This window comes from Syngnathus floridae, chromosome 1, assembly GCF_059516105.1.
Source record: "Syngnathus floridae isolate MCC-2025c chromosome 1, RoL_Sflo_1.0, whole genome shotgun sequence".
In the NCBI taxonomy this organism is placed as follows: Eukaryota; Metazoa; Chordata; class Actinopteri; order Syngnathiformes; family Syngnathidae; genus Syngnathus; species Syngnathus floridae.
In genome coordinates, this window is record NC_142413.1 from 11,872,661 (window position 1) to 11,899,730 (window position 27,070).

Sequence of the window (27,070 nt, forward strand, 5' to 3'; positions counted from 1 at the left end):
AAATGTGCATTGCGAATTTTCTCTCCCTCAGAAAGCAGACGTGGCTGTGGCTCCTTTGACCATCACCCTAGTCCGAGAGGAAGTCATCGACTTCTCCAAGCCCTTCATGTCTCTGGGCATCTCTATCATGATCAAGAAACCCACCAAATCCAAACCCGGAGTGTTCTCATTTCTGGACCCCTTGGCTTACGAGATCTGGATGTGCATAGTGTTTGCTTACATTGGCGTCAGTGTGGTGCTGTTCCTTGTCAGTCGCTTCAGCCCCTACGAGTGGCACGCAGATGACTACGAAGAAGGAGGAGAGCCACAGAGCCCTACTCAGGCGGCGGGCTCCAACGGTTTGCAGCAGGGCCAAACAACGACCCAACCAAACTCCAACCAGCAAAGTCCGGAGCAGACCAATGAGTTTGGCATCTTCAACTCCCTTTGGTTTTCACTGGGGGCTTTCATGCAGCAAGGCTGTGATATCTCACCACGGTAAGACCTCTGTTTCATTTAGATCACTGCATGTCACTCAAACTGATCAACCGGTTATTTGCACTCTTGATTTACTCAAACTCTTTGAAAGACAATAGTGACAGATCCTGATGGGAGTATTGAATGTTCTGTCTGCTCCCATTAGTGCTCTCATACATAGTGGCAAGAAAGCGTTCTCCAAAGGTCACCAATTAAAAATCTCATTAAGTGTCTGAAATTAAAGACTCTTAGGTCGACATTCTGAGCTTTCCGGAGAGGATTATGCTGGTATTATCACTGTTCGTGTGAGTCTGACCTAGCAGATTGAGGATAGGGCAGGAGCTTCTTGTCTCTTTAAACATTAACACGGATGTGCATTATTTATAAATACAAAATTGGATATATGTATGTCTAATCCATCTACGATGAAGGCTATGCCAATTGCGCTCTAAGGTTTTGATGAGATGGGAAAAACTGATTGACCTGCAGCTTCGCAATTGTTTTTAAAACCTTACAGCACGTACATGACTTCAGGTAACATATGACCTATAAATGCAAATGCCAGACTAGCTATGGATTTGATATGAGATCTTAATTTATAAAAAAAATATATATATATAAATATCTTTTGTCTGGCAATACCTTGTTCTTCGTGCTTGGTGTTTTATTCTCTCGGAGCTGCCAGTGAATGCATCAGATTTCACTGCCAAGTATCTTGCAGGTACAATTTTGCCATCCTCTTTCAGTCACTTTCATTTCTGATTACATGCACACAAATATGTTTCTGATTATTTCTGACCTTACGCTTACGCTTTTGGAAAGTGTGTGTCATTGATGAAGCATTGTTTAGCAACAAATATGACATTCATTCAAACACACCGGTATTGAGCAGGTGCAGTCGTGTCCAATATAGCAGGGTAGCCACATACTGCCATGTGTGCTAGAATATCAACACAGTGAATGTTTCACCTCGCTTAGTACTGGCCTGAGGGAATTGCCCTCCCCTTAAACATTTGGGTGACCCAGTTACTTTAGTTAGCATGGCTCTCATTCACACACAGGGGTGAGTGTAAATGGAGCCCCTTAAAGCATGATGAGCCCTCTTGCAAGATTTTAAATCTTATTGTTTCGGTTTTGTTTGGATTTATATAAACTCGAATATTCATTCCTCGAAGCCCTTCCTCAACAGCGCGCACAAGTACATAATAGGGAAGTGTTGGTTTATTTTCACAGGAGTATTCTCAGTAAGATCTAGTCAAATGTTGCAAGTTTTTGTCTTCATTGTTGTCAGCTCTTCACTACAGTGAGGCTAAAATTTCATGGATGTTTCCCTTATTTAGGACTATATTTTGGGGGGGGGTTGAGAAAGTCTTTTGGTTGTGGTAGCTTGGGTTCAAACCCATTGTTGTCTAATATTATAATAATATTACCGTATTTTCTGGAGTATAAGTCACACCAGCCATAAAATGTACAATAAAGGGGGTAAAAAAACATATATAAGTCGCACCTGAGCATAAGTCGCATTTTTGGGGGAAATTTATTTGACAAAATCCAACACCAAGAACAGACATTAATAGGCAACAGGCTGAACGGTACGGTATGCTAACGTTACATAAACACAAAAAAGAGGAACTGAGACGTAACATATTAAGCGTTATGCAAATAACTATAACATAAATAAGTTTATCGAACCATCTGTGTCAGTCCAAATCATTAAACCCATTGAAATCTTCGTCCTCTGTGTCACTTATAAACAACTCCGCTGACTCCAGAAGTAAATGCGGCGCTGACGTCAGACTCGTCGTCAGTTGCGGTTCCAATTATTTCACAGGCCTATATAACTATATATAAACTATAAGTAAAATAACTACTATACCATAAATAACAAGTTTATCGAACCATCGGTGTCACCCCAAATCAATAAATCCATCGAAATCTTCGTCCACTGTGCCACTTACAAACAACTCAGCTGACTCTGGAAATAGATGCGGCGCTGACGTCAGACACGTCGGTTGCAGTTCCAATTATTCCACAGTCCTAGAGCGCCCTTATGCGGCTTAGTGTGAAAATAACATTGGAAATGATATACTAGTAAGTAAGTAAGTAATATGTTAATGATCAACTAATAATGTGTTAATAATTTCCTATATAAGTCGCTCCTGAGTGTAAGTCGCACCCCCAGCCAAACTATGAAAAAATCTGCGATAGTCCGGAAAATACGGTGTATATATATTATATAATATTATGTAATAATATTATAATATTATGATAACAATAATATTGATATATCTAGTTGAATATCTAGGTTTATTTCTACACTGATCTCAGTAAAGTAGACAAGCAGGAAAGGAGCTCACTTCCCAGTTGCAGTTTAAATGACCATATGCTTCAAAGTGACAAAATCTACAGAGGATATAAAAAGTGTGAATACCCCAGGCCAAATGCCAGGGTTTGTGTTATGAGAATAAGACCAAGATAAATCATTTCAAAGCCTTTTCCACCATTTATGTGACTTATAACCTGTACAACTCAACTGATTTTTGTGTGTGGATCAGGTGAAGAGGGGCAGTAAAAATAAACAACTCAAATAATCCGGTTGCACAAGTCTGCCCACTCAATACTGCCATGAGGCTGTGTGAAGAATTAGCCATTCATTTTCAAACTCATATTAGATTAGTCAACACACACCTGCTAACATTAAATTGTCTCCAATAAATCCCAAAGAAGTTCGGCTCGTCTTTCGTTTGTTTATTTATTCATGTATTTATTTATTTATTCATTTATTTTTTTCAGAACAGGCAACTGAAGTAGGTGCAGTGTATGAACACTAATATTTCCCTCAGAAATATACAAAAGGACAACAGCAAAAGAGGAATATCTTTAAATTTCACAAAATCTGAGTCAGGTCTTTCCGTCCCTACATTTTTCATTGTGTGTTGCATCTCGCACAGCCTACAAAATTAACACATTTAATGTCGGATGTAGTTACTATGTGCGTGTAGGTGCTCACAAATCACTGATCCTTTAGCTCTAATAGGCAAGGACAGAATGTTCTTTAGGTACATTGAGCTCAGAGAAAGCTCTCCATTGTTACATTTAATCAGAGACTGAAGGCCAATAATCAGTATTGGACATCGTCTCTGTTTTAGATTACTTGGAGATTGCGTTCCTTAATTCCCTTGACTGCACTTGTTTGTGTGCATGTGTGAGTGTTGTTATACTGTATGATGAGTGTATTTACACATGCTTGTAGGCATTCTGTGTTACTTAGTCAAACACTAACGTGATACACAAATGTGTGTGGTTTGTGTGCATGTTTGTTCATTAGACACTCTGCTGCTCCTGCTATTTATTCTCAGTCTACTGTGCTCTTTCTAAATGTCAGCACTGTCACTCAGGCTTCCCATAGGCCGCAGTCCACGCTGTTGGGTCCTCCTTCTGTTTATCTCTGCAGATGGCTGAATGCCCTTCACAAACACACACCTCCACCGATCATCCATCCCTCCATCCATCCCTCATCCATCTATCATCCATCCATCCATGTCCATTTTTCTTTCTGTCTCTCCAGCCATCGATTTTTCTGTTCTTCCACCAGTTGTGCCTTTTTTTTAATGACTCAAGTAGGCTTTCCATCTGCCCCTCATGGCTGAATCACTTTCTTGTTAAACCTGTTCACCTCTGTTTGCCAAGAGAATGATTTTATTATTGTTATGTGTGGATATGTATTTTGCTATGCCAACAAAGTGAGGCTCAGCTGAATTGAAAAGCCCGCCTCCACACAGACGATTACCCACTGTCCCACTTTTGGCCTGTGTGTTTATGTGACCCTGGTCCCATTAAAGACATTCACACGTTAACACATACGTAGATGTTGTAATATACAGTGAACATACATTGTATGTGATGTATGCAACATAAAATGCATGGTCACTGGTGCCATCTTAAGGCAAACTGCATACTGCTGGTCAAACCCGCAGTCAAATGTACTAAATTACTACCATCAACCCTGATCCTGTCTCAGATTTGGAGGTGCTGAATTTCTCCCCAACCTCTTTACACTCAGCGACGAACCGCTTCTGTGAGAGTTGGAGATCACAAGATATGTCCATAAAGGTTATGAACATAATTGGTGACAAAGGCCAGCATTGGCATCGTCCAACCCTCTCCTGAAACAAGTCTGAATTACTGCAGAAAATGCAGACCAAATTCTGACATCACTTGTGTAAAGCTCAAACTTCTCTTATCAAAACGTTTGGTGCTACGTATTCCCGATCACCAACAACGCCATCACACTTCTATCAGGGTCTTGAATTGTCAACACCTGGGGCTACAGCAAGCTGTGCTCAGTTGGGCTGTGCTACTCAGTGAGATTGTTTTTGTTTGTTTGTTTGTTTGTTTGTTTGTTTGTTTGTTTGTTTGTTTGTTTGTTTGTTTGTTTGTTTGTTTGTTTCAAACAACTTATTTGTTAGATATTTTAAATGAACAGAGGGTTTCCAATGATGGGGAAATGAAGCTTAACATTTGCTTCACAAACCAGTTGTATTTTTTTACTCCTCTTGATAGCACTGTTAGTTGAAAGAAAAGGGTTTAAGAAATAGCAAGTCAGTGTGCTTTCACCCCTTGGATGAACCAAGTGCCATCTAGAGGGCTCAATGAATACAACAACTGGTTCACGAATCATCTTAAAGCTTCACTTTCCCATCACTAGGTTTTACAGTGTTTTATTCAGGTAAAGCTCTACTTGTTATTTAACTAGACTGCTTGATGGGCAGATTTTATACATAACACATGCTTTGTTAAAGGTTTATTATGCCATAAAAATTAGATGTGTTTCATCCATTGACAGTATAAAAACAAAACAGAATGTTTGAATGGTTGATTGCACAATTACAGAATCTATTGCAATGCACTTTTGCCTCATTGAACTGCATATACACAACTTACAATCATGTTTTATCATGGCCATCTCTTTCATGACTTTTGTTTCTCTTCATATATGAAGAAACAATCACAGTTGTAATAAAAAATAAGTGTTGAATGTTTCACCATTAACGGGTAGCTTTTAACTCTCTTCCTTCTCTCTAACTCTCTTGCTTTATGTATTAGTAACCAGATTGAGATTGCTTACAATATTCGATATTGTTTTTTCATATTCCACCTGCTGCTGATTTATTTCAAGTTACTAACCCACCAAAATGTTAGTCATATGAGACAACACTATGAGTTATGGTTACTGCCTGGCAATAAATAGAGAAGCACAAACAATATTTTCATTCAAGTGAATTGATTATCTCAGTATGCACAACTGTTATCGTTTTTAGTGTCATTATAATTAACATTTGAGATCGAGTTACATTTCACCGAGTTGCATAATAGTGGCATTTATGAGTTGCTGTCACAGCGTATGGGGAGGAATGATTTATTCATACAAAGAGTTCATTTTGGTTCTCAGCGTCACTTGTGTTTTATTTATCTGGGAAAAAAAAAAAACTCATGCACACAACTTGTGATCAGACATGCACGCTCGCTCAGAAACCAGTCCAGCACATAAACCAGATATACAAACCCCAACGGGATTTCACAAAGATGGTGTCCCTTTTGAGACGGATACTATATCTAATCTGCATTTAAAACACAGTCACATTCTTGTTTAAGGCAGCACTGGGCTTTGCTGCAATCAACTGTGGTGGCATGTTAATGGCTTATCAGTCAATCATGCATCTGTTAGCCACTGATTTAAGAAGAGGACCTAATGGGAGTTTTCCCACCATAATGGCAATTCCGTCGCACATACGGGAATGGTTGCTCTTATTGGACTTGCAGAGAGCGAGGCAGAAAATTAGATCACTAAAGACTCTCTCAGCTCAGCTGTGCTGTTTAGAGTGCAGTGTGGGCTACCATGGCAACAGTAAGATGTTCTTCGAAGAGCAGTACGGGCTTTTCTCCCAGTGTATGAAAACACAATGGTACAGCTACATAGCTAATTTCTTGATTATTTCATATAATGAGTGAATTACATAATGTTTTTATGATTTTGATATTTGGTGGTTTTGGCTCTCTCACTGGGAGCCAAAGACAGCAGCCATGATGACAAAAGTTGTACAGCATACATGCACAGCCCATATCTGTCATGTTTCATGCATACAACTGAAGAAAACAAATGCTATTACCATCTTTCGGTGCAGCTGCAGCATGCTGGCAGCAATATTTTCATACTCTGTTTTTCTAAGCAGTAGCATGCTAATATTGACCTTAGAGGAGGGGATATTTATGAAATCATTATTTCTCGTACCAGCTCAAGTTTGTTGATTAGTGTGGTCTTGAAAATAAAACCTCTGCTTTAGTTGGGATACAATAATTCTAAAAATGTGAGCAGCCAAGCAAAATAACCTGGTCTCTTAACTCTTACTTACTCTCCAATAATTTGTGCACTTTGCCTCTACTACAACAGCTTGTTTCATGGTCTTATATTCCTCAGAGAAACAAAAAGAGAGAAAAACTTCATTAAGTGCAACTTTAACGTCACTTCATTAAGCACTAAAAGCATTGTGTGGCACAAACCACTACGCCGTGCCATTTCAGAGTCTGATGATATTTTGGACCACAGCAAGGGAACACAATTGCGTTCTGTTCTAATTTAAAACTCTTTACTTCCAAATCTGTTTGTAATATGGCTGATTTCTATGCTCTTCCAAAAGTTATTAGTCACTGCTTATTACCACATACATATCTGATGGAAAAGGCTGGCCGGGGGAATTGCGGAATCTCTTCTTGCAGCAGTGGAACACAAACACTGAGCATACGTATCCAAAGTATGTCTGAAAATCCAAACTACAATTGCCAATTATTAATGAATCCAATTACTTTTCTTTAAAAGTTATCCCCTTGTAGTCTAACGCATTTCCCCAGCCTTCTCTACCACACCTTCATGCACATCAGGAAGGATATTTTTTTTGTCTGGGATCCTGCGTAGCTCCAACATCACTGTCATTTTGATGTCTTCTTCAAAATGGGTCCCTTGACCTCCTTCAGCCTGAGAAAGAAAACAAAACACAGAACGGGGTCGGATGAGTTCGGAGGTTGCTCCACCATTGTGATGTTTGACTCTATGAGGAACTGTCACATACTCAGGTTACTGCGCAAGTGGGTTGTCATGGTGAAGCAGCCATGAGTTGTCCTGCCACAACTCTTGCCTCTTCTCACACACTAAATGCAGCAAACGTCACAGGATCTATTTGTAGACATTCTGGTTGATCATCTGGCCTACACTGACTGATGGTTCGAGTTTTGGTCTCAAATGCATCTTTTGTTACACCGCTCCTGGAAACTCTTTGACATACATACATTGTATCTGCAGGGCTTTTGTTGTTGAAGAAAGTATTCCCATAGTGATGGACTTCAAGGCAGCCACCTATTGCATTTGCATTTCACTGGATATTGTACAAATGAGGACTTTCTATGGCATGGGGAAAGGATGAAGCTACATAATCCATGTAGGTGATAATGGGTGAACCATTTTGGTATGACACAAATCTTATTGGCAGCTGGAGGCCAGAATGCTCCCCTCATAACTTTAACTTGCATGCAGCAACAAGCTTTATGTTTAATTGCCGTTAACATTCCTAATTCACTACTTTTGATTATATGAAATGCCTTCCAAATGAGTTATCAATTAATCATTCTAGCCTTTATCATCCACGGCTGTGTTCCCATAAACAGTGCCCGAGCTCTTCCTCCATTACCATTTCTTTTTGACATTAAATTAAATTCAAAAAAGAAAGAGGCGTAATGAATAATTGATTAATCATAGCTGTTACGAGGCTAAGAAATTACAGTCCTACTTGGAGGTGTTCCCTTACAGTAATGAGACAGCTTAATTTTACCAAGGCTCTTAGGCCGCTGCTGCACTAATATTTGATGAGAGCAAGAGAGGCTCCGAGGAATGGGCTTGGGATGAAACAAAAAGGAACAAACAGGTCTGGGTGTGCCAGGTGCTCTTCTCTTTGAGCATGGAGGACTGCTGTCACACGCACACACACAGAATGGAAATAGTGACCTGGTTGTTCTCTCGCAGTGACTTACTTGCAAGCACACTCCAACTGGGAGCAAGTGTGTGCACACTTGAATGCCTCGGTGTCGGTGCCAAGGTGTGGACCACAACAAAGCCCTGTCAGCACTCCGGCACATGAGCAAATAAGGAAAGGTGGGCACAGAGGAAATTGTGGGTGGATGCAGGGATGAACATCGGAACGAACAGGATAGAAAAAGGGCAATTGAAGCAAAAGGATTAGACAGCTGTTTACTGGCATCTCCAGAGCCCAGCAGCAGCAGGAGTTTACTTTTAATCTCTGTCATTTCTTCCTCAGACTGTCTGTTTGCCTGTCTGTCTCTCAAGCAAGCCAACTCCTCGTTGGATCTGTTCTCCCACTTGTTTTTGCATTCCCCAAAAGTGTTAATCATATTCTGTGCTTTAATCAGCAGAATTTTAGCAGTTCCGCAGAATTTTAGCAGTTCCGCAGACTCCGCCGGCTCATAGGATATACTCCCTTTATATTTACCATACGATAGTGGAAGTTTGTCTTCCTATAGCATACATTAATTGGCAACAATTTAGCGCAATCTAATGAGATTATTGTTGTAGGATGTGGCCTTTTTAAAGAGCATTCAATTTTGTTTGGCACTGTCAGAAAGGTATTCATTTCTACAAGGGATGTTTGATACCACTTTGTTTGTCAAACCAATACTCAATTCGTGAGTAGTCACCGATACTAAGCAGCGATTACCCTGGCAAGCCACACTAAATAAGTGATTCTGGAAACCACCCCATTCACTGCGGCTCGGCTTCAGTTCAAAGCGAACCACCCAATCAAAGTCGGGTATTTTCGGTGAAGTGCGCAACGTCACTCTTTGGTCATTCAAAATCATATTTGTTCAAAAATGGCACGTGAGAAACAATAATTTGTTAACATCATTCTGCAATAAATCAGGTTCAAAACAGGACAGGCAATTAAACCTCAACAGCTGACCGAAGTGGAAGCATTTTTTTTCAAACGTCAACCTGGATTTTTTTTTTCTTTTATGTGACATCCACTCTGCTCAGTTTGTTCAAGTTTGCCCCGCCTCAAAAAATGCATTTGATGCGACACCCCAGCAGTGTTGAGCCTGACATGCCAGGCTCAGTCAACATTTTTTAGTACATTTGATATGTAATTTTGCCTCAAAAACAGTGAAAGATTTTTTAAAAGACCTTCATATCCCAATATGGCAATTTTACTAGTACTGGTAATATAAAGCATGTATAGTTGCATAGATTTTAATAATTTCCAGACTATTTAAGTTAAAATTAATCATTTCCTCAAGGCACACCCAATTAATCACTGCTTTAAACATTATTATTAAAATGTTTTATTTAGCATTTTGCATGTTAGTTTTTACAGTAGTAATTTGTTTTATAATCACATGCAAATTGGAAGCAAAAGTACTAGAGACTTTTTTTTTTTTTTTAGAAAGAAGTGACAGGAAAAAAATTGTGACTGTTTCTCCCCCACATTGAAGTCTTGGAAGCTAAGATGGACATTCCTCTATCATCAGACACACTGTGCAGATGGCTCCATATTCTCCACATTTACATTTTTCAAAGCCTTGCCATAAACTTTATGTCTCCACTGGCTGCGCTTTCATCATCTAGCCCTCATCAAAAAAGCATCTGAAATGATCACATTTTACTCTCTCACTCTTTTCCAACTTAATCTCTTCATGTGCATACTCAGTTTGCCCTGACACAAAGGTGCAATCATGAATCCTCCCTTTATTTCAGATATGTGTCATTTTCATTGCGCCAGCTTTGTGCCATTGCACTTGACAGATACAACAAGCATTGTTGTTCAAAATGCCTGCTTATAGAAAGATGTACTGCAAGGAAATGCAGGGATTTGACTCAGGAGCTTCTGTTGTATTTTGTCCTTGAAGACTAAATTTATACTGGTTGAAGGTTTTAGCTACATGAAAAGCAAAGAGCAGTCTATGAATGAAAAACCAGCAAATGTGAAACAGAGAGGTTGGAAAATGGAAGAGGGCCATACCGCAGGCATTGGCCCTGGTTAGGGAAAACGGGTTGTAATGCCATACTGCAGGCATTGGGCGTGGCTGGTGAAAACTGTTTGTAATTCCTTGAAGAAGTGATTAACCCCTTGTGGAATAAGTAACAGACATCAAATGGGTAGATGAAGGAAAACAACAGTCATGATGAGCAGAAACATGTTGAAACCTATAAGAAAAAACAACTGTTAATGGAATCAGCAAAGGGCAGGAGTGAAGGTCATGAATATGAACAAAAGTGCAGACGTAAAGATAAAGATATAAACCACACATAAAAAGGGAAATAGGAAGGCCACGGATGAGATGGCCTTATAAAAATAAAAAAAAAGGCTCATCAGATAATGGGAGCAGCAAAATGAACTCAGTTTTCTACAAAAGCATGTTGTCTGGAAATAAATAAAAATGCAACCAAACAAATCGGAATTTGATGATGAAAACCTCATCTAGATAATGGTCCAAAACACACTGTCAAAATAATTAAAGTGTTCACTGGGGGGAAGGAAGTGAAAGGTTTTACACTGATAATCCGGATTTAAAACCCATAAAGCATGTATTTTTAAAATTACATAGAATATGAAGGAAAATATGAAGTTATATATCACTTGACTCTAGTTCAAGTCTATGTGCTCCAATATTTCCTGAAATTTGGAGCTTGTTATAATTATTATATTTCAAGTTTTTATGTACCTGGAAAGCAAATACAAATGCTGCCTGTTTAACCGTTCCGTGATTTAACACTAACTTTTGACCATCCTATGATGTCATCTCTCTGATCTTAGCTCCCTGTCCGGCCGCATTGTGGGAGGTGTCTGGTGGTTCTTCACCCTCATCATTATCTCATCCTATACTGCCAACTTGGCGGCTTTCCTAACTGTGGAGAGGATGGTGTCCCCTATAGAGAGTGCTGAAGATTTGGCCAAGCAAACAGAGATTGCCTATGGAACACTGGATGCTGGCTCAACTAAAGAGTTTTTCAGGGTAAGAGTTCCCTACATGCTCACAATGTGTCTTGGAATTAAGGTCTTGATTTATGAAAAAAGATTTTAAAAAGGTATCTCCCTTAACATTTGCAAAAATAAGATATTTAAAATTGTAGCTACTGTATACTGGTGAATGAGGTTTTCTCTGCGTACTACAACTTCCTCCCTCATTCTGAAAGCATGCATGTTAGGTCAGTTGAAGACTCAAAATTGCCCGTTGTGTGCATTGCGTACTCTGCAACAACATTTAGTATGTTGCATGCAACTGTGCTCAAGAAGATTTTCATTAGAAAAGACTCGTTGATAAACGCAATGTGCCACGTGTGAATATTCCAAATGACTTTGAATCCTTCCCCAGATTAACACTTGTTTAATCATTTCTATTAGAGATCTAAAATCGCTGTGTTTGAGAAGATGTGGTCCTACATGAAGGCTGCCGACCCATCTGTCTTCGTCAAGACCACAGACGAGGGTGTCATAAGAGTTCGGAAATCCAAGGGAAAGTATGCCTACTTGCTGGAATCCACCATGAATGAGTATATAGAGCAGAGGAAGCCCTGTGACACAATGAAAGTAGGAGGGAATCTGGACTCAAAAGGTTATGGCATTGCCACTCCTAAGGGATCCCCTCTCAGGTAAAACCCCGACACTGCAGCAAAGCTGAATAAAAGCTCAGGGAAGCTTTTATTTAAGTTTGTGCATGAGCTAAATCGTGTATTTTTATTCTACCATGATATGCTTTGTTTTGTTTCATTTTTATTGCCTTATCATGACATGATTACGCATGTACTGATTTATAGAGCAGTGAAGTTACATTAATTGGTTAATTTAAGTATGTTCAGGTCTGTTTGTTTCTTTAAACACAGTGTTGTATCTTTAGGAAATAATACACTCAAACTTGTGAGCGCCTGCTTAAATGCAGTTGAGCAATGCTATTCTTCAGTGAATTACACGTTTTTCTTATGAGCGGTTCTGGTGGCTTTGGGAATGAATTATCCTCTCAATTTTATGGCATGTAATGCAACCGCACTTAATGCACAGAGAAAAATTCACACAGGTGAATGTGTCCATCATAAGCCAACGGACCCTCAAAGCAGGAGGCCAGTGAAGAGAACATTCACGCAGCCACCTGCCTTAAGTCAGGGCTCACACCAGCGAGTGTCGAGTCAACCAAATTGAATATGTGGCCTATTAAGTGTGATAATTGATGTAACTAATGATAATGTATGCTGAATGCTCTTCTGCCATCAATGTCCAAGTGCAGCAGCTGCCATTTTGCATTACATCAACAACCATTCATGCTTCTGCTGCTGCAGAGAGGGAGAGCTGCAGCCAGTGCTATCTGAAGCCTTTAATCCATAACTAATAAGGCTCATTCATTTTAATGAAAGGAGCCATATGGTGAAATTTCATTCAAAATTGCAAAGGATTCATTTGGGCTTCCACCTTGATTCACAGCCAAAAGGTCAGATAAAACTGACAAGAAATGCTTGGAGTAGTTCAATCACAGCATCTTTTAAATTAGACTAGAATGGGATTCAATAGTGCCAGTCAAGTGTTGAAATATTTTTCAAAGTCATCTACATTGTAGAGTAAATTTGCTGAGGACCTTCAGAAGCTCTCTCCCTATGTGGTGTTTAATCCTTTTGCTTTCAAGGTGCCACAAACAGATTGGTGATACCACACAGAAGCAATTTGTGATTTTTAATTGATGTTTTCAGCACAGCGGACAGCAAATACGTTTTTGAAAAACATCAATGCACTGTAGTTTGAAATGCATGCGTAATTTTCTATTAATCTGAAAAACAACACAAATAAACCCTTTGTTTTTCAGGTAAAGAGGAAATAATGACATGCATGCATTTTTTTGGAAAGTAGGGATGGGCATATTCAACTAACATAAATTGCTGTTGATTCATCGTGTCTTGTAGCAACCAAGTCCAAGTTTTACTTAGCTGCAACCAGCAGATGTGCGTTTGATTCGGACTCAACTAGTGGGAACAGTATACAGAAAGAGAGATTGAAAAAAATAACAATAATAATCGACATTGACTCATTCCAAAAATATAATGAAATGCCCATCCCAATTGGAAAGCTACGAAAATATGCTCACATTGTTGCCCAGATGACATTACTCTTGTTTTTGCAGAAGGCGCTGACTGCTTTTGCTGACGATATAATGTTTTTTATTTGTCTTGATGTCCTGTCATACATTTTGAATATGTATGATCCCCTGCCACCAACATGCCCGCCAGCCCGTTAATCCCATCCCACCTCCCTTAATGGACATCAGATGGTCTTGAATTTAGTGACCAAACAAACGAATTTCCTGACCATCCGTGTCCATGCACTTTGACTTCTTTCTTTCTGTCTAAGTGCGAGACTGAGAAAGAATTCACGGGTTTTACCAATTCAGAGGCTATTGCGATTGTATTCCCTACAGCTGTTTTGTACACTGAGGCTTGCAAATAAAGACTTTCCTGCATCCAGTCAGAAAGGAAGAGCTACAAAAAAAATCTAGCTGCAGTGAGAGCTGCCGTGTCAGTAATTTGATGGAAAATACGGCAGATATTCGTATGATAATCAAAGTCTGATTGCTGATTCTTCTTTTCTATGATTTGTGAGTTAGGAGTGTCTTTGTCTGCATTCGTCAGCGACAGGAAATACACTCGCTCACCAGAGGGAGGGTGCAGCCACAAAGGAGATGATTTGAATGAGGATGATGATGATGGATGTTCAAAACATCATCTGTAGTCTGTCCCATAATTTTCTTCAGTTTTGTTTTCTACAAGTAAAAACCTGACTGTCTTTCTAAGGGCCCGAGTACATTTGGCTTTGCTGATAAATGAGTCGTTGTGAGCTTTAATACACTAGGAGGCGGTTTGGGGTTGAATATCGATCTGGCGGTTACCATAGCGATCCACACGCTGTCGTCACTGAAAGGAAATTGCCATCTGTAGACAGACTTCCGCATCCAAGACATCTCCATTTATAGTGTCTGCTGCGTCTCCCTCTGAGGCCGCTCCTTGGTAAAACCTGACTCGATTGTTTTATGGGCATCCAGCATTTCAGCCCACTGCAGATGTACAATTAACACACATATCTCAAACGTGTGCATCTTAAAGCCAGGGCTCCTGCTTCATATCAGTAGCTACATGCAGGAGCTTCAATTAGTAAATAAGTCAATGTTGTCATAATCACCACCACCACATGATTCTTACCTCCTTATTTCTGTCGCCTACAGTAGAGTGTTTCCTAATGGCTATCGTTTCATATTATTTTCAAGAAACCCTGTAAACCTGGCAGTGTTAAAACTGAACGAGCAGGGCCTCTTGGACAAATTGAAAAACAAGTGGTGGTACGACAAGGGAGAGTGCGGCAGCGGGGGCGGGGACTCCAAGGTCAGAGCCGGTTTGATAACCCCTGGGGTTAACCGACCACCACCACTGGGTGCGTGGTGCTTGTATGGGGAGGGGGGTAACCAGCAGACCCTCACTGCAATACCATTCCATGATAAAAATAAATAAATTAAAAAAAACTACATGCTACAACAGTTGTATTTAAAGCAAAATTCAGTTCAAAAACTCTTTGTTCAAAGCACAATCAGCATCAGTGATGGACAAAGGAGGGTGTGCAGTGTGCCGGTTACCCAAAGTGATATAGTAATACACATCTACTGCCTTAGGGAGCAAGCACAACAAGCTAGATGGAGTATTAATGCATATCACTTTGATTCCAAAGTTCCTAATGATGTTTATGCCATCTGTATTTATGTGTGTGGTTGTGTGGGTGTGCATGTGTGTGATGTGATACTTTCTTCTTTCTTTAACCGTAGCGCAGCTCAAGTATTAACGTGTGAATGTTTTTTGCTATGTTTCTGAATCAATAACATAAAATAACATGGTATAATATGTTATTTATGTTATTTCTTTGTGGTTGGAAGAATCCCAGTAAACCTAGCGGTGTTGAAACTCAATGAGCAAGCCGTCTTAGACAAACTGAAAAACAAATGGTGGTACGATAAAGGGGAATGTGGCAACAAGGACTCCGGAAGAAAGGTTAGTCTCTATCCTGATTCTGTCTCCTCACAGTACCCCCCAGCACAACCCTTTCCTGATCCTAGCCCAGCCCTAAATCTAGGCCAAGAGGCCTCTGATCAATTGTGCACTCTATACGTAGCTACTACAGTACAGTAAAAAAAAAAAAAAACGTTTTCAGCCATTTGTAATTTTCACATTTGAATTATTGCCTTACATCCGGGCACGTACTTTATTGGCAATCTGATGGCTTAGGTTTTAAAATAGTTGATGTTTGTATAATTTTGAAATAGTTTTTGTTTTGTGTCAAGATTACTATCCTGTAATTATACTACTTTAAAAGCAAATGCATGCATTTCAGTTTTTAAAATTGCTCAAAGGTCAAAAGATCATATTATTAACTGCTGAACAAAATCGTACTCCACCACTGTCTGTAAACTCAACCCTGATTCATATCGCATGTGTTTGCACTTTGTTTTCATTCTCTGCAAGAAGCCAGTTCTCTCTATTATTTGATAGACTTTCTTATGAAAAACGCCTCGGAGATTATTTGCCAACTACCTTGTATTTCCAAACAGTACTCTTTTATACCCACTTCTTTTTGTTGCTGGGAAACAAATGCGCCAGTTGTGTTTATCCCAAGAAAACAAACCAGAAACCAGCATAGCATTGAGGCATGAATCTCATTTATTTTGAGGGTTTATTAATGCCCATGAAGATAATTTAATGAGCATAAATTTTGCTTGGCAGCAGGAATTTGACTCTGACAATCATCATGTTGTTGCAATTTAGTCTGATAACCTGCAGCCGTCACAACACATAATTTGACAACAACCTTCCAATATGAAACTCAACTTCATTATACCGTATAATGCTTCAACATGCAGCTCAACATTACTCAGCCATAAAACAGACTTATAGTAAAAACACTAATTTGTTTGAGTGCTTAAAATTAGTCATTATATGCATGTATATTAGAAAGGCATGGGGCAACATTTAATGTGTGGCCTGTGTCATGAAACATAATTATTTAATTTACTCATCGCTGGACAAGTGATCAAACACAACTCACAATTCAGATTTTACCAATGTGGCTATAGGCTTGTTGCACAGCACAATGGTTGTGACTCATGTGGCTCTAAGATGTCCTCATGAAGTCCAAATCTGCCATCAAATTAACACTTTAGTACATGTTGCATTGTTACATGCAACTTGTGCAGATGGCCTTGTGGTTCTGAGAGTAGTTATTGTCACCTGAGTCTACCTTATCGCTGCAAGATAAATTATGGCGTTATCCATTTAAATTGTATCACTGATAAGCCTTGAATATGTTCCTATGGGGATATTTGTCTGTTTGTCAGTGTTTTTATGTTTGTACGTGTGTGCGTGTGTGTGTATGCGCGCATGTGTGTGCGACTTCCGTTGACATCTCTTGATTTGTAAGTCTCATAGTATACATTGATTGCGTCTTTCTGTATCAATGAATACATGCACACTAACGTTGGTCAAAACATTGGGTACACGTGACCTGCTCTTTAAATGCAAGCTGTTTAGTGTTGCGTTCACCTGTGGCCAACTAATTTTGTCAATTGAGAAATTTTGTGTTGTTTTCCATTGGATCTCGATTGTGTCCCCGATGGAGCTCTTACTGAAGTGTCCCTAATGTTGTGGCCAATGATTATAGTATACATGGATGTACAACTGTATGGAACTGTATGTCATGTAGTGAAGGCATTTTTGCACTTTGCTGTGTGTGTGTGTGTGTCTGTGTGTGTCTGTGTGTATGTATGTGTGTGTGTGTTTGTGTGTGTGGGAACATCCTCAGTCAATCATGAGTGCATAAATGTGAATGTTGTCTGTTGCTATGCTCCAAAATCCCTGCTCACCAATTGGCTTCCCATCCTGTCACTCCCTTCAGGACAAGACAAGCGCTCTGAGCCTCAGCAACGTGGCCGGAGTCTTCTACATCCTGATTGGCGGCCTGGGCCTGGCCATGCTTGTGGCGCTGGTGGAGTTCTGCTACAAGTCCAGGACGGAGTCACGTCGAATGAAGGTGTCAACCGCACGAGCCGCTGCTGCCTCAGCTGCTCAGGCCTTTCACTGCTCAGCCTTAGACAGTGGTGCTAGCGCCCCCTACACAGAGCTGCAGAGCTACGGCCTGTACGCCAACAACACTGTTAAGATATAAGGGCAGAGCACAGCCACGGGGTAGGAAATGCTGTGATTAAGCCATGATGATGATGATGATGATGATTATGATGATGATGACATCCGCCTCCTCATCCACCGCCCATCTAACCGTGGCCACAGTAGGGCCTTTCACGGCTTCCACCGCAGCTCAAACGCTCTCCTGTACCTCTCCTTCCTCCTGTCGCTCCCTCACTAAGTTTTCGTGTTACTGATGGCCTGTAGATGTCCTTAATCACTTAATTCAAAATTGCCCACATACCTGTTTAATTTAGGACCTAACACAAAGTACTTCCAATCACATGATTTATCTCTTGGCTAAATTAAGTTTTACATTGACAAAATCAAAGCTCGAACCAGGCTCACTTAAAGATCACTAAGAAGGCATTTCACCACATAATGAACCCATTGCACCACACATCACAGAATCAAAAACCTTCGTTGAAAAGAGGAATTTGATTCCTTGAGCGAAATACAATCACTTCACGTGAATAAAATGTGTGAATAAAGTTTGATTTTGATCCTGCATAATCCTAAATTTCATATTCCCTCCCTATGCCCTAAACATCATTGCATAGTAAAATACAACACAACAAAATTGAAATCTCATTAAAACTCAGCATTATATTTTTGCAGAAGACTGTTGAAACATCTCTTACATTGACTGTCATTTGCAATGATGTGAGTGAAATTACTTTGTACACACACACACACACACCTACACACATGCTGTAGACAGAAGTTGAAGATGGAGGAAAGGTATAAAGGCAATTTGAATTACAGTGATGCATCTATCTACTTCTGTCACTCTGAATAAACCTGTCCCCTGCTCCTTCTGCTCTTTTTGCTGACTGTCTTGCAAAGCAGTCCCCATTGTGGTTGAACATTATTTATATGTATACCATAAGGCAGGCCTGTGTTCCATCACTGCTTTAATGTAGAACTTTCTTATTGCATTTCATAAGTCTCAAAGTATGAATTTGTTGCTATTAATTTCCCGCTACACAAAAAGTTTTCCTTCACGGAGTTTACAGAACTAGGCATTTGATCCTGTGATCAATCAACAATCTTTTGACATTCTCTGGCTCACCTTCTCTTTTAATAAGCAGAAAATGCACAACAGGAGGGGGGACCTTTTTGTAGGGTATCTTTTCGATCTGCTTTTAATCAGCATACAAACGGGCACTCGATCAGTATGCTGATGAAATTGCTGAGGAGCTGCCATGCCTTTATGCTGTCTGACTCAGAACACAACAGTGCTGTTCCCATTAGCGTGATTCACGAGTTGCAGCACAGCACTCAGAGGTTGCTCCAGATCATGTGTGCTTTGTTGAAAATTAATCAGCCCCCGAACCGTCAGCAGCCACAAACAACGTACCTAACCGTTCCGACATGACGTCACCTAATGGAGCAATTATTCCAATGAATGGAGCCTTAGCTTGCTTCTTACCCAGACTTTCTTCAGCACGCCCACGACCCCTGTGGAGACAAGCAGTACAGATAATAGATCAATGGATGGATGGATCTTGAGGGAGTGGAATAAGGGAAGACTATAGCTGATTTTGGGAAACTTGGGGTTAGGGATAGAGGTAAAAATCAAAAAGTCGGATGTCACAATGTAATTTTAAACATTAAATCATAATATACTTTGATCATTTTTATAATTTTTGGATTGCCTCGCTCACATTCTCTGATAAAAATAAGACTTTTTGTTTAGGCTAACACATTCAAAAAAAATACACGGGCCACTGTGCTACTGGGAATATTAATTGTTTTGTCATCTGCCAGCATCACATTCAGAGAGGCAAAAAACAATAATACACAGATATTATAATAAGGTCAAAGTGGTAACTGCATCTTTTTTGTTATCTGGTCGTCCAAACATATATGATCATTCTAATTTGCAGTCTGATTGTATTGTGTCCAACAGCAATCCATTAACGACGCAATGCGATGCTCCACCCTGACCAGGATGAGCGGTAACGGGAGCGGAGGAGAAAATGGACGACTCCTCACCCACGACTTCCCCAAGACCATTCAGACACTGCCATGCATGAGCCACACTGCCGGCATAGGGCTGGGTGCCTCAGGAATGTGATCACATGACCGTGGGAAAGGGAGTGGCTACAAGGAGGCAGGGTAGAACAAGAAGAGCACAAGACTTTGATGATCTCCAAAACAAATCGTGGCTGTGTGGTTTGACCCTTCAATTTTCTTGGCTGTGCCCGACCGGAACAAGATTTTACTTACTGCCAAAATGCACTCTTCAAATGTTCGTTACAAGCTACAGAGACTCAAAAGATTTTTAATATGTGGATTTTTTTTTTTTTTTTGGGGGGGGGCAGAAAAAGACAACAGGATTTGTGCTGCAATAAAGAATCTGGGTGTGTTTTTGCAATTTTTTTTTTAATCGTGTTCTTTTGTGTGGGGCAAAAAAAAAATCTTAAGTGTGCCACCTGCGTTGTGCCATTGCAGTGGAGTTGTTGACTTTAGTCCGCGTGCAATATTTTCACCTCGATTGCTGACCCTGTACTACCTAGATGCTTTCTGGTGGCTGAGGGTGTCTTTGCACTGATGTGGTGATGAAGACAAACACTTGTGACTGCTACAATAATTTCATTTTTGTTTTTTGGACACATGCCTGCACTCTTTCACACTTCAATGTATATGTTGGGGAGGACCAAGTGTTCTGTGTAGCATAGATTTAAGAATATGGTTTGCACCGATGAGTGGTTGAGGTGATTCATTAAAGGCGCTTGCTGTTTCACACAGTTCATGCTCGGGCTACAAAAAAAGAATGCATTGCTGCTGCACCTCATGTGACACATCATGCCTTGTCTTTGTGCCATAGAACCATTATTTGTACACACAAAGATTTTCTGGAGACTGACCTCTTGAGAAGGAAAAGGCACAATGGTGCAATATAGTGTCTATGAGTGACCTTACACTGTATTCCTCTGCTGTGAGGTTTCCAGTGTGTGCCACTGCTCTATTCTGATTTTTTGTTGAGTAAAGGAATCTACTGGCAAATGTATTCCTGAAATTAGAGATGGAGCGCTGGCTCTTATTCATCTCTGTGGTGCATATGATGGAATTTTCATTGTATTCCGTTTTAATGAATTGGCCAATGATGCTACAGTCCCTTGGAAAAAGTATTCATACCCCTTGAACCTTTTAAACTTTTGTAACCTTACAATCACAAACTTTAATGACTTTTGTTGAGATTACCAAAACACAAAATAACACATTAATTGTAGTCTAGGTGCGCTAAGATGGTAGAGACAAACAAAATATTGACATGGGTAAGAATATACCACAATTTTCAGATTTCCTAAAATTTTGAAAAGTATATGTCATTTCCAGGGTGGCTCGGTGGCGCACTGGTTAGCACGTGCACCTCAGAGTTAGTAGGGTGCCGATTCGATTCCACCTCTGACCCTCCCTGTATGGAGTTTGCATGTTCTCCCCATGCCCACGTGGGTTTTCTCCGGGCGCTCCGGTTTGCTTCCACACCCCAAAAACATGCTTGGTAGGCCGATTGAGCACTTCAAATTGCCCCTAGATGTGAGTGCGAGTGCGGATGGTTGTTCATCCCTCTGTGCCCTCCGATCGGCTGGCAACCGGTTCAGGGTGTCCCCCGTCTACTGCCCGATGACGCCCGCGACCCCCGTGGGAACAAGCGGTACAGAAAATGGATGGATGGATGTCATTTCCACTCCACTTAACAATTTTATTCTCCTTTATTGGCTGATCATTTACACGAAATTTTCAATTAAAATGGTGATGTCTGTGATTGTAAAGTAGAAAAAATGTGAATAGTTTTAAGAAGTACAACTATTTTTTACAAGCCACTGTATTCAAACTTAATTTACTGACAGTGATTCACTAACAGAAATACTTCTTTCAAACAATTTACTGAAAATTATAACAAATATTGCGAGGCTTTTTCATAATTTATTTAGATACTTCAATTCTGTTAAGATTTATTTTCAGAACATTTTGAAATCAAAAATAATGAAGTGCTATTGAGCTATCAAATTAGATTAATACAACTAAATCTCGATTTTACTCGCTTAGATTCTACGTGACTTTCTGTCGCAGTTTGGTAATGGACCCCAATTTTTTCTTGTCATGAATACATTTCAAGTACTAGTATTTTAAATAGATGATATAAGGATATACAAAGCCAAATGACTAGCGCATAAACCTTAGCGCTAATGATTTGATGAATTTCTGTGACCAAAAGGCGTTTGATAATAAGAAGTCAGGCTGTTTAATTTTTATGACTGCTTCATTACACTGTTACGGATAGCTTGGATTGTTTTTGATTCGGAAAGGAGGAAGTTCGCGGAAGCACCTAATTCACAGTCACTCACAAATAAAACATGCCTTTCTAAAGAAAACAAGGTTTTCTGTGCAACACACTTTCGGGGTCAACGCGATTCCCAAATTCTGGAGCCCAAAATCCGCCTAAAATCGAGATTTAGGTGTAGACAGTTTTCTTTTTTCTAGCCTCTTGTTAATTAACAACTGCGTTTAGCAATTTGCCATATGAGAGTTTCCAATGAAATCCTAAATTAAAGATCCTTAAAATATTTGTTGGACAATTTGTTTATGTAAAATTTAACAAATAGTACTACAGTGGGTTTAATGTCAAATTACATTTAAAAGTGAGAGGACAATTTTTTCATTAACCTACAAAAGAACATAATGTCTTACGAGGGTTTGGGAAAAAAAGGTTCCAGTGTCAGGCTTTAATTACATTTGAACGTTTTACAATCACCTTATCCATGTTTTAAACCAATGCAATAATCAAAAAAAATTATCATTTTCTTTGTTGCAATCTAGAAATCAAAGGTACCGTACATGAAGACATGAAATTACCATCATTGTACATTGTAAAATGTTTACATCTAAAGCTGTGATTTTTATCTGAAGGTAACTTGAAGGTTGTGGCTAGTTGTCTTATTGGATGCCCGCTGTCCCATCACTTACATTACCACCTACCTTATACTATTGCTTCTTCCTCTAAGATGTCTATTGTTTTCTTCCTCCTTTTCTGCTTTACATTCTATGGATACAAATTTAAAAATTAAGATCTCAAATGACTTACTATTAATGATAAATGGGCAGTTTACCAAAACCATACATATCAGCACCTATTATGTAAATAGAAACAATTTCCTATCTCAAATGTTTGCTTTGCAATGACACTTCTGTGTACCTGAACTGTGTGCATACTTTTGTCTTATTGTGCTGTTGTATTAATTAGGACACGGCACAGCACTCCTCAGTGGAGGCGCCACATTCAGAGAGGTTTTATATGACATAACAGATTTATAAGAAAGAAAATAAATTAAAAAAAATACACTCAGTGTTTGTATTATAGAGGAGAGTTCAGTTGCCAGTGTTTTACACTTTGAATAGTGTAAATAAAAAAAATAAATAAAAAAAACATGCCGATGTGGAATAATCTGTTAAAACGTTTAAATCCAGTTTGGGTTTATTTTTTATTTTATTGTTGAAGTTTAAAAATGATTTCATGTTTGTATTTTTAAGTGTGCGTAGTTTAACACAATTTGAATATCCATATTGTTTTCCCTTTTCACTGTATTTTATTCTTAGAATCTAATTGCTGTTCAGACACAAGAACATTGTTTTGTTGTTGGTTTTTTTTGTTCTGTTTTATTTAACTAGGGAAGATGTGACAAAGAATCTAAAAAATAAAAAAATATTAAGATGTTTAAAGGAGGGGGTGAAATTGGAGGAGTATTTTTTTCTAGCCAAAGTGTCCAGGAAGAAAGTCATTGTGCTTTTGTAACAGAATAAAGGAATAAACTATGTATATTTGTTCATGGACATTTGTCTTATTTCGAAGATCCTCATAAACTGTTTGACTCCCTCTTTGAGCAAATAGGATATTAGATAATAGCTTCAGAGATGGGTAATGCGCCTGGCTCAGACAAGATGCACTGATCCCAAAAATAATCTGTGACATTTTGTCTGGCATAAAAGTAGAGAAAAAAAAAAGCCTGAACCAGCAAAGCAGCTCTGGAAAGAAAAGAGCAATGAATTTAATGGTCCTCATCACAGTGATAAAGATGATTGAGTAGAGCCTACATTTAATTTCACTGCACTTTTGTATAAATCTACTATTGTAATATTTTTATGTATAAAAACACTAATGGAGATGAGTATCACCACCACTCATCATAATATAGTTCATCAAAAGGACTTACTGTATAACACACATCTCGTATCTCAATGATTAAATTGATTGATGGGTGGCCAGTCCAGGGTGATGTCGCCCAAAGTCAGATGGACTCAGCTGCAGCTCCCTGTGACCCTGAACAAAATAAGCAGTACAAAAAAATGATACTGTGCATGGAAAATTCACAGCGAATACATTTCTTCTACAGATGTGTCATGCTTCCACGAGACATCATATGCACTGAAGTAAGAAAATGTAACACAATTAGCAAATCAAAATAGATATGTTTTCCTCCCAACAAGATGAAGTCTCGTTCAGGATTCAGGATTTCATGAAAGTGTGTGAACCTTTTGGAATTACCTGGATTAGCCGGTCTAAAATTGTGATATGCAGTGCTAGTTCTATTTTCGACAAGGAAAAAAATAATTTATTGGGGGGGTCTTCAAGTGAAAAGCAATAGCACCACGATGCAATAGATTTTTTTTCCCAAACACTATACTACACACAAATTACAGGAAAACTACAGGATTCATGCATATTTTTGTGATTTTAATCAGTACCTAAAATCTGTTGCAACAATTTAGCAAGCAATAATAACAAATTATTTATGTCCTTAATAAAAATTTTTAAACCTCAAATAAAATGTGATGCATCTCTCGTACTTGATCTTAACACACAAAGGGCCCTATTTTTGTGCCCAACCCAAGTCTCAAGCAAATCACTGTCCATGCACATGGGTGGAATTTTCTTTTGGTGTTTTCCTAGACTCACACAGGTGGGAAAGAGTGTTTGCACGGTTGTGCACCGCTATGGGATGGAATGTAGCCAACCCCCGGCCGATCGAAGTGGATCTACTAATTCACTTTAAAATCAGGGCAGATGAGGAGTACAGGGTGCTTGACATGGTGGAAGCAGAAATTGACTCCATGATCCACGTGTGCAGCATTGAGTCACAATCTTTCTTGTAGTCAATCCAGGCAGCACATAGGTTGGTGGTACTGGTTTTACACACTGGGGTGATTTCCCTGCTCATATATTGATCCATATGCCTACTCATTTGTCTGCTAGGAGGCCTGATATGAGCTTCCATGTGGTGCTGAGGCAGGTTGGTAGTTTGATAGAGTTTCTCCCTTCTGGGGGTCCTTCATAATGCGTGCTGTTCGACCTTGAGTTCGGTTATTGTGGGAGGATGCCCTGATGTTAGCAGCTGGTTCATTTGCACATTTGCACTGCCAGACGTTCATGGAGATAAGTTAGCTTTTTTAGCTACTAGGCAATTATGTCGGGCTCTGATGCTGTTCAGCTCCTCATCGTTGACATTCTTCCTTGGATATCTGCCACTGTTATGACTGCTTGTTCTTGTTCTGGGATCTTTCTGTGCTCTTTTGTAAATAAATAAGCAGGCCAAATAGATACAAACACAGACAAAGCTAAATACCCTATAACCCTAATATCGTGCACTGCAAACTAACAGTATTGTAATAATTGTTAGTAAAGGCTCTTGTTTCTCCTCGTTTGACAAACTATGACCTGTGAGGTTGTGCTCTCCACACAATGTATGCAGTTGCAAAGGAGAGTTTCATAAGTGAACACACACTCACGCACACACAGCTCTAAGAGTGGGACCTCATTCAGTTGCATCTTACATTTCATGTCTCTCAGCATCCACCCCTCTTGCTGTTTCCCTAAGGGGCCTGACGGAAAGGCAGAGGCTAGATGAGTGGATAACAGCGATCACATTTCACTGAGGTGAGAGATGTTCAAGTTGAAATACCCACAGCTGCATTCTAAAGTAATGGAATCTCCGCTGGAACATATCTGTGTGGAGTTTGCATGATGTTCTTTTTTCAGTTCATATGACTTCAACCAGTAGGTGCCGGTAATGCGCATTGAAGCTGATGTCACCTCGCCATAAATCAAAACGAAGAAGGAAATGACGTAACTTCCCGTTCACGAACGAGTCGTGAATTGCATTTCCCGTTCACCAACTGAACGGATCTGTGAGTGAACGAGTCAGTGAGTGAGTGATTTACATTTCCAGTTCATCGCGAGAACGGATCAGTGAGGGAACAAATCCATATGCAACAACAGGGAGATTATGCTTCTCTTTGGATAATCTTGATTTTATAACACTTGTAGTAGTTTTTAAATAACGTGTATGCATATATACGTATAAATATTGTTATCCAATATATCTACTGCAATTTCACATTAGATTGCTGGTTTGAAATGTACTTTCAATATTATTATTATTTTCAAATAAACATTTATGTTAAAACTTGTCTGTTGTTTTATTCCTTGTTTTTTTATTCGCCAATCAAAACATAAAACTCAGACATTTGGTTAACTGCCTTATATGACAATATGAGTAGGTACACCTCATGAACACTTTAAAAGGTACACTACACGAGGTAAAAAAAAAAGAATAAATAAAGGATTAATTGCACAATAAAAGCACATTTATGTATATTCTCTCACCTGGGATCGAACTACGTTCTTCCCGAGCAAAAGCCCGTGTCATTACCCAGTCAGCTATTTCGACCTGGAAGCCCATGGTCGTCTGCACTGTTTTGTACCAGGGATGTTCATTCCAGTTAGGTGAACTCAATCTTTAGAATCGGGGCCACGTTCCAACATAGGGAATACATGTTGGAACGTACCTAATGGAGTGTCCGTGTTATTCCCTCGTTAAGCGCACCTGCGTGAAAAGTTTTTGGTCACTTTCACGTTCTGCAGGAGCTCAAACTTTTCACGCAGGTGTACTTAACGAGGGAATAACACGGACACTCCATTAGGTACACCGCCATTTTCAAGTGTCCCTAATAGCAGGCCACTTTATTAGGGAAATATTATGGTCAAAGGTCATAGGTGTCAAGCTCTAGTCCTCGGGGCCGCGTTCCAACATGATTTCCAAGAGTCCCTCGTTAAGTGCACCTGCGTGAAAAGTTTTTGGTCATTTTCACGTTCTACAGGAGCTAAAACTTTTCACGCAGGTGCACTTAACGAGGGAATCACACGGACACTCCATTAGGTACACCACCATTTTCAAGTGTACCAAATAACAGGCCACTTTATGAGGGAAATATCATGGTCAAAGGTCA

The 27,070-nt window shown here is 39.5% G+C and overlaps 1 protein-coding gene across 3 annotated transcripts in view; it reads left to right on the plus strand.

The window, feature by feature from the left end:
* The window catches only part of gria1a (glutamate receptor, ionotropic, AMPA 1a), a 101,797-nt gene extending 78,184 nt beyond the window's left edge, over positions 1 to 23,613 (plus strand). For 2 of the 3 annotated variants that reach the window (XM_088369825.1, XM_088369833.1), the window contains 6 exons: positions 32 to 477; positions 11,334 to 11,532; positions 11,922 to 12,169; positions 14,821 to 14,935; positions 17,490 to 17,624; positions 19,689 to 23,613. In XM_088369825.1, the coding sequence (XP_088225951.1) occupies positions 32 to 477; positions 11,334 to 11,532; positions 11,922 to 12,169; positions 14,821 to 14,935; positions 17,490 to 17,624; positions 19,689 to 19,856 (1,311 nt within the window). In that variant the 3' untranslated portion in view covers positions 19,857 to 23,613. Of the gene's footprint in view, positions 1 to 31; positions 478 to 11,333; positions 11,533 to 11,921; positions 12,170 to 14,820; positions 14,936 to 17,489; positions 17,780 to 19,688 lie in introns of all 3 variants that reach the window. The other variant, XM_088369839.1, reaches the window with a different exon arrangement.
* Positions 23,614 to 27,070: the final 3,457 nt, after the last annotated feature.